The 17,512-nt window shown below is 38.4% G+C and overlaps 1 protein-coding gene across 1 annotated transcript; it reads right to left on the bottom strand.

Annotated features, from left to right (window-relative positions):
* Positions 1–161: 161 nt before the first annotated feature.
* Positions 162–12,894, bottom strand: pitrm1 (pitrilysin metallopeptidase 1). Its single transcript, XM_031754394.2, has 27 exons — positions 12,575–12,894; positions 11,627–11,732; positions 11,236–11,342; positions 10,971–11,122; positions 10,486–10,600; positions 9,368–9,464; positions 8,598–8,758; positions 8,314–8,440; positions 8,028–8,116; positions 7,572–7,700; positions 7,262–7,375; positions 6,625–6,721; positions 6,159–6,293; positions 5,689–5,827; positions 5,433–5,549; positions 5,213–5,342; positions 4,564–4,684; positions 4,180–4,256; positions 3,926–4,091; positions 2,606–2,706; positions 2,365–2,485; positions 2,221–2,271; positions 1,954–2,066; positions 1,663–1,785; positions 977–1,122; positions 560–662; positions 162–469 (listed from the first exon to the last, which is right to left on the bottom strand). The coding sequence occupies exons 1-27, from the start codon at positions 12,619–12,621 to the stop codon at positions 376–378; spliced, it is 3,078 nt and encodes a 1,025-aa protein (XP_031610254.2). The 5' UTR covers positions 12,622–12,894; the 3' UTR covers positions 162–375.
* Between the last annotated feature and the right edge of the window lie 4,618 nt (positions 12,895–17,512).

Here is a 17,512-nt window from a genome sequence, read left to right as displayed (position 1 = left end):
ACTGTTTAAAAAATACCTTTAAAGTATTTGAGCCCAGGAAGAAATATTACACAAATATCTTAAAAACTGGACAAATGAAGTCAATATTTGGGGAAACTAATTTCTTTCTCCCAAGAATAAAGTGTTTTAGTGACTCGCCAGTGACAAAAGAAAAAGGCAGATTTTGTATTCCAATGTCACGATGTAGCATTTAATTCTAATATGTACATAACAGAATATGAATAGGCAGTCATACAAGTATTTCAAATGGCAGACACTGATCAGGTCACTTTCTTCTCTTTCTTTTGTGCAGTTCAGCTTTCTTTTTGCCACCATTTAAAACATTTCTGAGATAACACTTGTTCTTTGGATGACCAATTTGAAAATATCTACTGACTATTTTATAATCCATGAAGGATCTTTTTTAATAACGTCATTCTCTGGGCCCAGGATGACAACGCCACACGTCTTCTGACCAGCACTGAGGTACCTGCAGAAAAAACAAGATTAATTTGTGGGCATAAGAAAGCTCTACTTAGCATGTTGACAAACTGCATTTTGCAGGATTTGTCAGTTTTACCTTTCAGCCACATCCACTAGGTTTTTATGGTCAACAGCAAAGAGTCTTTGTCTGTGACTCTGCTTCATCTCGTCCGTGACCCCACTGAGGAACTGACCCATGCCTGCACCAAAGACAGAGTCACAAGCTTTACATCAGAACATAAAGAATGCTGAAATTACAGTTTCAGCTAAGGGATCTATTTGCTCTATAAATTCAGCTGGATATTATTACTTCAAGTCTAAAATGATGCAAAATATTTAGGGCTGGGAGGAAGGTAGCATGTGCACCACATTGGCTGTGAGAGTCTGAATTTTTGAATATTTACAGATTCATTCTCATGTCAGGACAGAATGTGTTAAAATCCTTTAAAGGTTTGATGTAAACTGATCCAGGCAGCTGCTTTCAGGGAACCTCATCACTCAGATGGCACCTCACCTTTGTCTGCGGGGGCCACAGGTGAGTCCACCGCTGAGAAGACTGACAGTTTGGCTTCGTCGATGTCTTGCTGGGTGAACTTTCCTGACTTTGCCCAGTCGATACCGTTACCAAAAGCAGATAATGTCTGCACTGTGTTTGGATCCCTTGGACACAAAAGAGACAACACCTGAGGTCAAACCACTCTGAAATTCTTATCATAATTTGAACTTTCAATCAGTTTATGCATCGTTGCTAAGGTTTAAAATAGGGATTAAGCCTGTCTGTCCATTTATCCACTCTACAATCACATTTTCATTTGCAGTTTCTCCAAGGTGGATGTTAAAATTACATATTTTAACTTAGAAAGTGCAAAAACAAAATATGTTCAGCTTAAAAATCAAATATAATTACTTTAACATTTAAAAATCTGGAAAATGGAGTCTTGGAATCAATTATTGCATTTCCACTAAACTAGCAAAATCATATTCCATTTCTGTTTTAGATAGAGATGGGACAAATTTGGGGCATTTCAACTGTTTTGATAATAGAGAATAGATTGTCATAAATGGTTTTTAACTGAAGTGCATCCAGAAATGTTTCCTGCCTTAACCACAAAGTCACCACAGCATGTCAACTGAGAAAAATGTAATAAATGCAACAAGTTTTTGATACAGAGTAAACCTTTGTATTGAACTTCTACCCACCTGTAAGAGTAAAAGGTGAACAGGCCTCCTCCTATCTTGGCCCCGCCTCCATAAGCTCCGCCTTTCTCACGGATCTCTCCATGAAGAAATTTTGCTGTCATCATCCTGGCTAAGATGCACAAACTAATGAAGGAGTAAAGAGAAAGTGTTTACTGCATGCAGTTATTACAAATGCATAACTGAGGGAAAAAAAGCAACACATTTTCAGTAAAATTAAGAACACACTAAACACCCCATAAACTGTGTTACAGTAATTTACCTGCTGCTAGCAGGATGTAATGATGTCGTTACCTGGCATAGTCCTTGTGGGAGAAGGGCACTGTGCGAATACTCTCACTGACAAAGTTGACAGGGAAAGGCATCTGAAAGAAAGTCTTCATTGGACATGGATGGAAGGTTGGCTCCTGAAAAGTGTAAAACCACAAATTCATTTAATTCTAAATCAGAAATGGATTATTTATTGAATTATGAAGATGTTAAGTGTAACAAAACAATTTTTCAAAAATGTATCAGTGGATTAAAAAAGAAATAAAAAAAATGTGTAACAATTGAACTTACTGATATTAGTTTTCTTCGTGGGCCACTGTCATCAAGAGGGTTTATCGGCTTCTGCAATAAACACAACGATTAAAAAAAATTGGATTGATTATAACAACGAATTAATTCATTTACACAGATTTTGTTTTTACTGTTCAACTTCACCTCAATAATATTTGGTCTGACAGGTTTGCGTTCCTTTCTGTTCTTAGCCACATCCTTTATAAAACCCTCCAAGTGTGCCGCTGCATCAGATACTTTCTCTGGAGTTGAGTTGATTGCACATCTATATGGACACATTTAAAATAAGAAGCATTGAGTGCCTGATATTTCACTATTTTATAGTTCACTATTTACAGTGAAATAAAGATAAAGTCTACCTATAGCAGGTGTATTATAGACCCACCTCATGTTGTCTGGGTTGAAAAGGTGTATTTTGATCCTGGGTAACGTTCGGATGATTTGGCTGAGGTCTGCCATCGCAGCTGTTCTCTTCATAAACGTAACCTGTTGTTAGAAGATGAAGGATTGGTTCCAAAGTATTGACACCATCACATCTCTACCCTTTGTTGCAGAAATTTAAAATAACATGGATAGTGATTTTAAAAATACAGGACATTTTCTTTGACGCAAGACACTGTTGGATGGAGTTTGGAGCCAGGCCCGGGGAGGGTGCCTGAGGGCGAGCGCCTAGTTGCTGGGACTTAGTTCATGAGGCCTGGGTGGGCCTGGGCCTGAAAATGCATGGCTTGGTCTTGAACCAGTCTCCTGGAGAGGGGCTTGAATCTGTCTGAGTCTGGAGTTGCCCTTGGTGAGAGGCGGTAAGCTGGGGTGGATATATTAGTATCCCCTTAGCTTGCTGCCAATATGTTGGGTTTTTTCCTGGTGGGTGAGAGGATTTGTTCCTGGCACCTTCGGAACAGGGAAGAGGTCCTGACTGTCATCCATAGTCCGCAGGTTGATGATTGCCCCTCGCAGCGCTTTGACAGCATTCCGAGTGAGACTGGAAACATCGAGTCCGAACGGACCATGCTCCTGAACATGGTCCATTGCACTGAGCTGAAGGTGGTTGGTGCCTGTGGTGGTGGTAACCCCCAAACCAGATGGTGGACACCTGAGGTGAAGGGAACCATTAGGCTGAAGAAGGAATCCTATCAGGCTTTGTTAGCCTGTGGGACTTTGGAGGCAGTCGATAAGTACTTAGTGATGTGGACACAGTACCGGTCAGTCGAGGTGAAGAGAGCTGAACATAAAAGCAAAGCTCTTGATTTACTGGTCCATCTACATCCCTACACTCACCTATGGTCACGAGCTTTGGCTAGTGACCGAAAGAACGAGATTGCAAATACAAGCGGCAGACATGAACTTTCTCTGAAGGGTGGCTCAGACTATAGCCACTACGCTTCCACATCGAAAGGAGCCAGTTGAGATGATTCCCTGGGTCAGATGCCTGAACCGCCTGCGTCCCATTGGGAAGAGGCCCCAGTGGAGACCTGGGACACACTGGTGAGATTATATCTCTCGGCTGGCCTGGGGACACCTTGGTGTTCCCCCGGACAAGCTGGATGAGGTGGCTGGGGAGAGGGAGGTTCTCTGTCTAGGCTGCTACCCCCACAACCCGTCCCCAGATAAGCAGAAGAAAATAGAAAACAAACAAACAAAGCAGATTTTTGTATCGCTGGGTTTTTCTGAAAGGTTAGGCCTTTATTAAAATGTACAAAGATACCTGTTCCATCCCACCAAAAGTCTCCTGGAGGTCTCCAGCTGGAGTGAGGTGACGACCCGCCCGAGTCATAGCATACAGGTGACCTGAGTATGCGATACCATTGGCCAACTCCTGTGCTGACTGCATCACCAGCACCCTCAGGCGCTCCTCGTCATCAAAGTGAGGACTAAATGACAAAATAAGACCCATTAACTGACAGTTCCATCTGTTGGTGTCGCTAGCAGTGGGAAATATAAACAGCTGGGAGGAATTACCTGTTGAATATGTCGCTCCACAACTGAAACATGTGAGGAAGATTCCTCTCCAGGCACGATGAAGATAAGAGGATACCCTGAAACAGAAGGTAGAGATCCAGATCTTCAACCACAGCAAGGAACTGCTAAGAGCTCACTGAAGTGTCTTTAGAGATAAAGTCTTGGTCTAAAGTTTAATTCTATCCTTCATGAATTATTTGATTATTTATTATTATTTTTCATTTGTTATTTCTTTTCAGAGAGGCCAACAAATTCAGTTCATTCCACTGTAAAAACACAAGGAATCAAGCTGAAAGCTACTTTCTGTTTTACATTTTGCACACAGAAATGATCACAGATAGAAAAGTGTTATTGGCTTAAAACACACACTTAGCTGGCACTGACCTGCTCATATATATCCAGCTCGTTGCAGTCAGTGATGACCTGAGTGGAAACAGACATGCCCCCTGTCCTCAGCTCCATCTGCTGGGCCTGTTGCCTATAGTCCAGAGCTCCACAGCCCATCCTAATTAAACAGACAAACATATGCGGACACACAATCAGACAATTGAAAAATCTTTAATACTCCATTGTGCAATCCATTTGGCATTGCATCACAGTCTGATAAATTTTTTCAACAGCCTAATCTTTTTTATGTTTTCCACTGTGATTACACCACAGCACACTTATCTTATTCAGGTCCCAAAAGACTGTGTTCATATGAGTCAACACCAAATATTAACAGGCAAACCAGAAAATCCAGAAGAGATTTCCAGCTCAGTGCTAAACTGGTTTAAATAGCATTTAAAAATAAAATAAATATTAAAAGCTGAAAAAAAATTCAAAGATCAGCTTCAGTCTGTCGTATTAATCAGCACAAACTAATCCAGAAAACTTGATAAGTACTTCATTTGGAAAGATTTAAAACTATTTAAAGAATGATGTATCAGCAGGAAGAAACATTTACCAGTACTCTTGAGCGCTAATCCTTGCTAGTAAGCACCGCATTTCAGATTCATCTTGTTCTGGTCTTGCACACCGACAGGTTACTCACTTGGTAATAACACTGCAGAAGAGCGGGACAAAAACCCTGAGGTCCTCTGGAAGGGTGTTGAGATTACACAAAGCTCTGAAGTACACCAAACCATTGGTGGGCTGCTCGCAGTACTGGACCGGAACGCCTCCTATGAAGAATGAGAAAGTGCTCTATATACAGTTTATATAAGACCACAGTTTTCATTACATACTCTTTGTAAATCAGTGTAGACTCACACCTGCAGTGCTTATTTGAACAGGAGTGATGGGTATCGTTGGCTCGATGTCAGACACTTTGAGCGCTGGCAGGCAGGAGACATCCTGGGTTTGACTCTGAGCAGCCAGCAGCTCCAGACCTTTCCAAGAAGAAAAATCACATTATACTAACATCTACTGAATGCAGACCTGTCTTAATATACAATGCTTCAGGTCAGTAATATTCAGTTTAACAGATTACACCCACGAGTGATCAATCTTCACATGTTCAAATGTTACCTTTCTCATAGATCTGCTTTCTGTCGCTGTCAGAAAGAACCTCAATCTTCTTCTGAAGTTTCTCCTCCTCAGCTTTGGCCTGTTTCTCCAGGTAGGACTCCTCTGGGCTCATTGACAGAGTCAGTCGGTGTGTGTTCTCCTAAAAGGCCAGTCAATGATAATTAATCCGAGGTGGCATCCTTTGTTAGCAAATACCTGCTCTTCATTATCCTTGTTAAAGCATTTATTTATGTTATACGTTTTTTTCATTTATTTCTCCAAAGGACTCAGGAGATGTCTTCAGATACTACAACATAAGAAATAAACTGTATTTAACAGTGAAAAAAAGTATTTTATTATACACTCAGCCTGTAACTGTGCAATTTATCTTCCCAACAACTTTAAATGGTAAAGCCCTGAACCTATAAGTAAAATAATTTAATGAAGACACACAAACAAAAAATATTTCAAACACTATGTGCTTAAATCACCTTAAAGTATTGCCTGACTTTCTCCTGGAGAAAGTGAGGGTTTTCTTTCAGGGCTTGTCTGAACTTGGCAACACTGTCGCTGATTCGCAGCAGCTCCACCGGGTCCCCATCATGGTTCCACGATGAAGCTATGTACTAATAACATAAGATGAATCAAGTTTTTGGTGAGGAATTTACTAGGATTATTTATACCTTATAACAAATAAAACTCCTAAACACTGTACCAAAGACAGCCTCCCAAAAAATAACAACAGATAAATTCACATTCTTGATTTGTACAGATATTAAACACAAAAACAGGGGAAACAAACATTCAATGTGAGGTTTTATGCAAAAGGAACACACACTAATAAACACAGCACTGCAAAGACATACTTGGACGTAGGCGGTATGCTTTTACAACTACAAGTGCCGCTGTAGTTGTAAAAACAAAATAAAGGTCACAGATAAACAACAGTAAACTCACCGAGGCCAGAGACAGGCCGAAGTTTGTGGTCTGATGTTTAATCTGGATCTCAAGCTTATGGATAAGAGCCTCAATCCTTCTCTCCTCAAAGCCATTCCTTTGTTAAACGACAAGTGTGAAAATTATTTTTTCACTTCTTCCTTCCTTCCTGTTTTAGCTTTTTTCAACAATTAAATCTTAAGTCATACATATGCTTTAAACCCTACAGTAAAGATCCTGCTGTATTCTGTCACTCACTCTGTGCAGAGAAAGTAAAAGTCCTGAGGCATAAATGTTACAGAAATATTGTTTTTTCAGTAAATACAACAAGTCTGTCATATTTTTGTAAATTGTAACTTATAAGTGGCAAGGCTAGATGTGCCTCCTCCCACTGCTCACCAATGGAACTAAATGATTAACCAATTTGTGAACACACTCAAAAAACAAAACAAAACAAGAACATTAGAAAGACCGATGACTTTTATTTTGCCTGGTAATAAATTGACAGATTTTTCCAGCATACAATGTTTTATTAGTTTTCCTACATTTTTTAAATCTGCTACATAAAGTGCAAGATAACAGTTGCCGTATAGGCTTTAGTTTGTTACGCCAAAGAAGGAAAGTTTGACAAGAAAGCAAACTTGATCAGGGGACTTACTCTATAATTTTATCGATGGTTTGGCTGATGATCTGCTTCACCCTCTCTATATCCTCCTCATCAACTCCCTGCAGTCCAATACTGAACGACGCCTCTTTGGTGCTGCCATCATATCTGCAGGACGCAACACTTGCATCAATACTCCTCAAGTACATGCAGGTTAAGGATGCTTAATTGGAATTCTTGCGTAACAAGTGGTAAGAGAATTTGTGAACAGAGTAACTAGGTATACAGACCCAAACTGTATGCATCAGTTATAAAACTTGAAATTAAAGGTTTGATGTGGATGTTATAACGCCTGCACACATACCCAACAACAGAAGAGAAGTCTGTTCCCAGTTTGGGTTCGATGAGAGATTTGTAGAAGGGAGAGTTTGGCCCAGAGATCATCAGAGAAGACAGCAGGCTGAGAGTGAGTCCTTCAAATGCATCAGTGATGCTAAAGAGAGAAACAACAATAAGAAAAACACCCATTTTTACTGTCAGGAAAACTATGGGAGAGTCAATGTTGAAACTTTAACAGGAACTTTCCTTAATGTGTGAAGCAGTGGTGACACCTGTGTCACAGTGGGTTCTTATGGGTTAAAATGGCTGTTGAAAAATTATCTACAAAAAGGACTATATAAAACAACCTAATTGAAGTAAAAAAAAAAAAAAAAATCAACTCTAATGGAGGAAGAAGTATGTGGGGTTACATCTCATGTTGAACTGATTTTTAGCAGATATCTCTGCAGGACACAGCAGGAAATAAATGATATAATCTTACTCTCCCAGCAGATAGCTCACACACACTGTGTTCTGCTTGTTTGGATCTGGAGCCAGAGGATCAGGACTGCAAGTCACATGGTCCTCTTTCTGAGAAAAGAAATAAAATATTAAAAAAATCAAATATTCAACTACCTTTTGTAGCAACTAAAAGCATTCTTTGAAATGATAAAAGAAACAGAACTTTGTTTATCTGATTCAAGGCAAAATTAGCACTGAACATGTGTAAGAGAAGTCGATTATCACTCCCACACACTGCAGCAGAGACACGCTTAATGTGAGCTTACAGGACTGGTCCAGCGTGGCTGAGAAGGAACTTCTGTTTTCGGGTTGATACGGTCAAACTTGGACAAAGCTTCTTCTTGAATCTGCTTCAGATGAGGCTCTAAAGGCAAATCTCCATAAGTGAAGAACCTAGATGTAAGAAAACATTTAAAAACATAAAAATCTAATTTGTTTATAGTGCAAGATATTCTAGTGTTCCCAGTTCACATTTATTTTACACAATAACCCCAAAACGCTTCAACCATAATTAGTCATAATCTTAAAGTAACTCTGGATGCCTATTTACCTTGCGTTGCTGGGATGGTAGTGTGTGGCATGGAATTGTTTAAGTTGCTCCCATGTAAGGTCAGGAATGGCCAGAGGTTCTCCCCCTGACACCACAGAGTAGGTATGGTTGGGATACAGTTTGTTCTGAAGGTGCTGGGCGTACAGACGCTCGTTGTCTGACTGTAAGTACACGCAGCAAGAAAAATTATTCTAAACTAAATATTTATTACCAACCATTTTCTGTTTTTATCAATGAAAAAGCTTAAAGTTGGTTTGCAGCAGGCACTCTGTTAATTTTGAACAAAATCATATTTCTTACTCTTTTTGAGTCCATACACAGACACAGTGTAACCTTGTATCCAGTGTTTTCTTGTCATCTACCACCTTATCAGTTCAAGGCTGAACGCTGTTTATTTACACAGTTAAAGTGCCAGAGTGACAATTTTTATTAGACAAAGAAAACAGGAGTGCTGTTCAGAAGAATTTGTTACTTTCCAGCTTTTTTTCTTCTTATTCTTTTTTTTTTAAGTTATGCAGTCTTTAAAAGCTCCTGTAAGTGTGAACTGCCTCAAGCAGTTTTTACTGATTTAAAAAAACAGAAAGAAAGAAAAAAGTGATATGAAAGTAAAGTATTTCTTTTTAAGTATGAAAAACACAAACAAAAGAGTTGTTTGCTTTGCATTTGATGGAGAGTTTGTAACAGAGAGCGAGGTGGGGAACAAAAAAAGATGCATTTATGAAAATATTATATTCTATACATTTAGAAGCTTTGTGGCTGTGTCAACTTACAAAAGCACCCTTCATTTCATTAAACACCACTCCTTTAAACACTAGAGGGGAGTTGGGATCTGTGGGGTCTTCATTCTCCAGCCTCCAGCCTTCCTGCCTGGAAAATAAACCACAGACAATCAGATCAGACAGCCAGGCTTTCTTAGCTGGCTCAACAAAAAACCTAAAACCCCAGTCGGTGATAACAGGTATTATGTTATTATGTTGGTGTTTATCAGTTTTATCTTTGAAGCTGGGCTTCCTGCTTCTGCCTGTGCTCACATAAAAACTAGGGTTTCATGAGACATACGACTGAACAAAATGATCCATGAGTGACACCAAGTTCAATCAGAGAGGTGATGATGATGAGGATAACTGGTAATTAAAAATCTATAACGAACCAAGAATTAACAATAAAATGTAACCTTGTTGTAAACAGAATAAGAGATTACTGCTGCAGAGATTTCATCACATAAAGCGACAAAATTAAGATTTTTATTTTAACACTGAGTGAAGTCGCCCTCCTGTTTTATTTCTCAGGTGTCGACAGCACAAAAGAAATCTGGAACTTTAAACTGAATACATTTAAACATCAAAGTTTACTGTCCCACAGCCTAACAAAAGAGCCGCGCAAATGACTTCAGTTTGTCTTCAGATCAAACAATGTGTCATACAGTTTGCCCTTCTTTCAGTGGTTTTTGCACGGTACACTTTATCAGCTTGTATATGTGAAACATATTGTCCAAGCACAGACTCCACATTGTACCTAAAACATGCTGTAAATAAAAGAATTGTTGAAAACAAGACACTTCTGGACGACTTCAAACTAAAACTTGGTGATTCATGCTGATTTAGCCAGATAAATAATGCCACTTTACTGACACAGAAACCTCAGACTTTAATAGCTTAATGAGGCCGATTCACTTTAATCTAACTTTGTAGTTCACCCCTCAGGTAGATTCATTTCATCAGAGAGAACAGATCGGACACACAATCTATACTTTTCATCACTGAAGTACCTCAATAACGGCATCATATCTGAAAATCAAACTTGTTTACCGTTTTGCACTTGATTGCAGTACAAACTTAATTGCAGTTGCACTCATAAATGTAAATACACAACGATGATTTAAACTCACCAGAAATCCTGCTCTCGTAAACAAGGAAAAAAAACTGCATCCAGATACACCGACAGAAGATTCTGGAAGTCCTTCCCATTTTGGGTTGAGAACGGATACATGGTGTAGTCACTGGCTGTTTATGAATAATGGGAAAGGTCTCATCAGAAATGTGGTAAATAACCAACATTCATTTAGAATATCTTTCATTTTCTTTTGAAGCTGAATGATAAAATAATGACTGGTTTTTGATTAAATAACCACTTAGCTTGCACTTCTGAGAATGAACTTTATTTGGTGCATGGAAACACTCATTGTTATTACTTAACGCAATAAGTAAATATAAAAAACATAAATAACATAAATTAAGAATAAATATAAAAAATCCAAATGTAAACACATTACTGTGCAAGAATTTACATGACTAATGAACAAGCTTTCACAGCTTTTCTCTCGTGGACTTGGAGGTCACCCAGTCAATTGAAGTCCAAGTTATGCTTCCATACCTGTGAATGCATTCATGAAGGTGGACAGTGACCTATTGAGCATCTTGAAGAAGGGGTCTCTGCAGGGATATTTCTCAGATCCACACAGCACTGTATGCTCCAGGATGTGTGGTACCCCTGTGCTGTCCATGGGGGTCGTCCTGAACTGGACACTAAGCGAGAGAGACTTTAAGTATTTTTAAAAGGCTAGATTTTTTTTAAAATATAGTTTTGTTGTGACTTGAGCAAAACAAACAAACAAACAAAAAAGCCCCACAACGCTAACCTGAAGAGGTTGTTGGAGTCATCACGTGCTGCATGCAGATACTGAGCTCCAGTTTTATCGTGCGTCAGCTTCACTGCTGTGAGAAACAGGTCAGGGACCGCTACAACCTGGGAAGGAGCAGAATTAGCAACTATGATGACAAATGGTTTGAGAGCAGGTTCATAAAGGATCAAAGCTCACAGCAAGATAAATGCAAGTTCAGTCAACAATAAAAGAAATGTAACAACAGATCTTTCACATTTTAATCAGTAAATGTCTCATTTACCTGTAGAGAACAGTTCCACATTTTTGAATACGTCTTAAAATATTTTACAAGCTGACGCCACATAACTTAGTTATACTACATCAATGTCACCTAACAGAGTCAAGCCAAAATTTAAAGTGTTCCTACTTCTTTGACCGTAAAGCCATGGATCATCTGCCCTGGTTGGTACTGGAGGGCCCTCTCTCTTGCTGAAGTGCTCTTCAGCCTCCATGTGTGCTGCTGTCCATTGAAACTTAAAGAAAAAAGGAGTGCAAAGTTTAGTAGGTATCTTTACAAAGAATACAAAATATATCATACAAAATAATCATAATAAATAATTTAATAATGGTTATTGTGGTTTACAGTAGATGCCAAAGTTTCAGTTATGATATTCCTCTGAAAATGTTGAGGTTAAAGGACTGGACTGAAAGCCAGTCATAAACAAGCCAATGCCCAAAGAAAAACTTTGAATGACCATCAGAAAGCCTGGAGAACTACTGCTCAAGAAAAATTAAAAATGCCAAGAAGGTATAGCTACTTGGAATGAAACTATAAAGAAATGAGGGATGACTCAAGACTTTTGAGCACTATTGCACTTTTTTGGGACTTTTTGACCATATCCACCATTTCTTTTCAGACATGTCCACCCACCAGGTAAGAAGTCTAGTAAGACAATTTCTGTTTGGGACCACAGGCAAATACTAATCACAACAGATCTCAGAATGACTTGAAATGGTACAACACCTGTGCAGGTTCATAGAAAGCCTTTATCAAACCCGAAATTAAGTATCGTTACCCGTCACTGGAACATTAGTGAGCAAAATGCAGACATTTAACCTCTACTACAGCTCCTAAAGCAATAATAACTGTTCTATGGCTATAAACAGTAACGCTAACTCTGAAGCCATAGGTTCTGATCATTGATTGCATCAGCTTTTTCATCAGTCTTGTGTTACTATTGTATATAAAGTAACAATATTTGAACTACACATCAAGGTTAACACTGTCTTTCTGTCTAGACAGAGTCGACAAAACACACACACACACACAATTCCTTAATTAACGGTTAGCTTCAGGACGTCTTGGAAAACTCACCTTAAGTATCGAAGTTTCTGGAGCGCTGACTTCGTCTGTCGAAACATTGTTCCGTCAGTTGCTAAATTAAGTTACTACTACTACCCTTGAAGTGCCCAGTTTTAAAATTACACACACTCCTACGGGTTAATTGTCATTATTCTGACTGAGCATCCTGTGCCGTCTGCTCCCTCACATGCCGTGTGTAGTGCTGTCGTTGACGTTGAATGGGAACTTACACGTAAAAATGTCTGCGACACCGGCGCGCGTCGCAGATCTGACAACAGTTTTCTGCTCGATTTCACCGATCCTGCAGCACTACAATTCTACAGTTACCGACCGAGCAGTTTTTACCACGCGCAAGCCGAACATTCACCTCGAAGCGTTCCTGTTTGTGATTGGTCAAAGTTGAAGAAGCGGATATATGATTGGTTAAGCTATGTAAGGTCTCCGAGGTTACTAAACGGTGACTAGAGGGGTTTTTTTGAAGGGCATTTAAAAACTATCTAATTTGGGACTTTAATTTTGTTACAATTTGTATAGAACAACAATGTAAAGCACGTCATTCCGCTCTCTAAAAGTTTATTAAACTTTAAAAAACAAAACAAAAATACAGTACAAATTTATATTTAATGCAGTTACAAACAACCTCCAGCAGATGTCAGCATAAGATCACATTAATTTGACAAAAGCTAATTCTCTTCGACCACGTTTCTATTAGTTTTATTTTTTCCTTTTTTTAATTTTTGATGTAGCACTCATTTCAAAAAGGTAAACTGTGGTTAATAATGCAAATCTACAATTTTGCTTTCAAGCAGTGCATACACAACCTGACCCAATATTTATTTCAAACAATATTAATGTATATATTAAAACACCGTTTTTAAGCCTATGTTGCTGTCATGTTTGGCATTAAATTGCAAAATGGTTTCACTGTAGGAGAAAGCTTGAACACAAATAGGCCTGAACAATCTCTCTTATGTTAATTGTTGTCAAAATAACGATTAAGTGACTTTATAGCAGACTATTAATCTTTTTTTTCCTTAAAAAAATGAATAAAAATCATGATGACAGTTGTGCGACTGATTAACGGTCTGTTGTGCCTTACAATTGTGTTAAAATTCCTTTCGATCATTGACATGCAGAGAGTTTTTTGCACTTAAATCCAAGTCTGAGCTGGCTGCAGGATTAGAAATATTTCATCACCATGCTCTATCTGCTTTAGGTTCATTTAATTTTTTTCTAAATTAAAGAGTATTTCTTCTTCAGTAGTTTCACAGTAAAAAAAAAAGAACTGTAAAGTTGCCAATGCTCTATAGCCTATATAAATAGAGTGTACATATATTTGAAACTGTATTCTGGACTAAAGCTCTATCTCACTTTAGGTTCTTTGCAGACTCATGTAGATGCATACATTAATTTATTGATTTGTACTTTCTTGAGGAAAAAAATGGATACAGTGACACAGCAACCTTCTTCAAAACAGACTATCATATCAAGCGATATGGGAATGTAAAGCAAACAATGCAACACAAAGTAATGTCACAAACTAAACCTTCGTTTTTGCTCACCCCTCACCATTTGGGACCCTGAGGACAGTTGTTCAGTTTTTTTTTCATTCCTATTCAAAATTGCACCAGATACAATTTATGTTAAAGGTGAAAAAAAGAAATGCAGGCTACTGCATTAGATACCCTAAAACGATGTGTTAGAAAGGTTATACAGGTGTGATATATTTATTAGAAACCTTCCAGTGATGCTGCAGAATCACAATGGTATCCTATGGGATTAGAAAAGGTAGCTATTTCTCATTACACAGACTCCCCAGCTTCTTGTTTCTTCTATGCAAAAATCAATCTGCGTCTATTGGCAGCAACAGCCTTTTTTTCTTTTTTCCTTCTTTCTTTCGTTCTTTCTTTCTTTTGAATATCTTTTGAGGCACCCACGGTCATCTCTTGTGTTGCACTGACAGCATGTGGGAGATTTTCCAGCAGCATAAAGAGAAGGCCTTGGTAAGCAAGCAGGAGGGGCTTTTGACAGAGCAGGAGCATCTTTCAGTGTGGTAGCTGGCGCCAGTCTGTTAGTGCATGTTTATTATCACTAAAAAAACAACAACCTTGATCACACAAACAAGGGTTAAACAGGTAAACTACTGGGAAATGGGCAAAAATGATTACAAGAGAAGTAAAATGTAGCCATGAGGTAACATGATCTCAGTGAAGTTTAACAATGTTTTAAGGATTTGTAAAAGTGGATATGGTGTCAATGGGTTCAAAACATTTCTGTTTTTTCTTTCAAATTTTAAATTAAAGCCTTTTTTAAATGTTCGAACCATCAATCTTTAATCTACAGGAGAAGAAAAACATTTCGGCTGCATGCCTCTTGCCTTGTTAATTTGTTTTGATCATGCTTAAGCAAAGTCTTGAAGAAGGGCTAATGGAGGAGTGGATCAATCAAGCAGCCTATGAAAGAGAACTCAAGCAACTTTTCATGTGTTTCTGATGCGATAACAAAAACATAAAAATAAACTTACGCTCATATTTTGCAATGTGTTCTTATAAGGGATTTACTGTAGAAGAGTGGAAAAGTAGCAAACAAGTCTACAAAGTCACTTTTCATTTCATGGTGACTTTAAGGTCAACTGAAGGATTACATAGGCCTCTCTTAGCTTGAGCAAGCTCTATACCCCTACTCCTCTAAAAGCCCTTATTTGAATAAAGTAATAAATACATGCGGTCAAGCTATAAACAAGAGAGTTTTGAAAGCATGGAAAGAAGATAGATTTGACAATATGGCACACAAACAACAATTCAGTTTCCAAAGCATACTTTGGGTAATGGAACAATCATATTTCTCTACACAGGATGAAATGTTGTCAGGAAAGTGAGTAGTATGTTGCTGCTGATGTGTTTTTTCCTCCAAGTAATCCACAGGATTTTATAAACGTCTGGACTGGCCAGACGCCGGTTCATCCAGGCTTAGGCGACCCATCAGTGTCAAATAGAAAACAAAACCCTCAGCTTCTCATGCTCTTCCTTACTTCAGCCTTAGAGCTTTGTTATCCAACAACATTTTCCTGTACATGAATGTTTCTTTTATTTCTATTCTCTGTGACGTTCACTATGAATATAGACAGTCCAGTCTCTATTGGGCAGGGTCTGGATTTCACTTGAACTTTGCTTTTTTCTTTTAAATATGGAAACGATTTTTCCCTGTTTCAACATGACAACATCCTTCTGTGCAACAACAGCTCCATGTACCAATATCTGCTTCCACTTTGGTTGGATACAACTTAATTTTCCTGCACAGAGCTCTGATCTCTATCTGATCCAGCACGCTTGGTGTGAATTAAAATACTTGACTACTGTATGAGTCCTATCATACAAAATCACATAAAGGTACACATACAGATCGTTAATGAAATGGGGAAAAAAAAGAAAGAAAAGCTGCTGCTATAGAGGAAGATGAATGTTTTCTAAGGTTTCACATAAAGATGTCAATCATCACACACATGAGTTCTGCGTGAGTACAGAGCTGGCCATGTAATTTAATTCTCCGTCTACAGACGGAGGAAAAGTTAATGCAACTGTCTATAATCATAAACTGCACAACATCAAAGCCATTTCACGCATAAGCATGCACATATTTGTGGCCCGCGATATAAAATGAGTTTGACATCACTGCCCTGAACTGTATTTTACCTTTGCATTACATTAACCTGCAAATCTAAGTTTTATTTTTAAAACAATTTCTGTTTTGGAAGATAAGACAGCAGAAAACATGCATATAGAGATAATTACATTTTTAACATGCTCAGCAAATTTAGTAGCATTTTACAAAGCATGTTCTGAAATTCACTAAATATATTTAAGTTATCATATATGTAAATGGCTTGTTGTGTTAATGTTGAGTTGTGTGTAACTTTTTCAAATTTTCAAATTTACAAGCATGTAAAGTGCAAACAGACAGAAAACAACTACTGTTGTGAGCACTAAATATATCCAAGCGCCAGCAAATCAAACTGGTATCATCATACAAGTGAAAGACCTATAGATGCAAAGTAATCCTCTGGCTAAGTATATGTCAGTAATAATCTAGCAGTCTTCTAACAGCTTTCTACCACTGTACGCAAAGTAAATGTTGCTCATATCTACCGAAGAACTAGCATTAAAAACAAAAAGCAGCTAAGACTGATGGGAATGTTTGATAGCTGACATCTGATAGCAGGTAAGATAGCTTAGTCTGGACCAAAATGTTCCAACCAAGAGCGATAAGCTGGGTTATCATTGTATAGTCATCTAAATTTTAATCTTGTTTTGGGATTAGGAGTTTTAATCACATTTCGTTCACATGATGCAGCAACCATTCGTGTGTGGTCCCCATTCAGTTACCTGTCACGTCAGTTCTGGGGTTTATCATACCCTCACAGGTTTTTTCACTCTTCTCATGAAGGCCAAATAAAGGTCGGGTATTTAATTCAGGTTTAATTATATAGCGCCAAACCACAATCACAGTTGCCTCAACGGGCTTTATATTCGATGGCACAAAACCTACATTATTCTGGAGAAAAGCCGAACAAACAACCACTCATGAGTAACAACTTTGTGACAGTGGAAAGGAAAAACTAGCTTTTAACAGGAAGAAACCTTCAGGAGAAGCACACTTAGGGAGGGGCAGCCATCTGCGGACCTGAGAGCAAAGTGCTCTGTTGGGATAATATGATACCATGATAACATGATACTTGGGATAATAAGATAATATGATGGGGCCTGAGGATTCAAGACTTTGTGAGGAGAGGGATTTTAAATTAAATTCTGGACTCAACAGGGAGCCCACGAAGAGAAGTTAATACAAGAGAAATACGATCTCTCTTTCTTGTCCCCATCGGTTCTTTTACTGCAGTGTTTTGGATTAACTGGAAGCTTTTTAGGGAACTTATAGAACAACCTCATAATAATA

This window comes from Oreochromis aureus, linkage group 18 (genome assembly GCF_013358895.1).
Source record: "Oreochromis aureus strain Israel breed Guangdong linkage group 18, ZZ_aureus, whole genome shotgun sequence".
Classification (NCBI taxonomy): Eukaryota; Metazoa; Chordata; class Actinopteri; order Cichliformes; family Cichlidae; genus Oreochromis; species Oreochromis aureus.
Note: the sequence above shows the minus strand (reverse complement) of the source record. Positions and strands in the feature narration are given on the sequence as shown.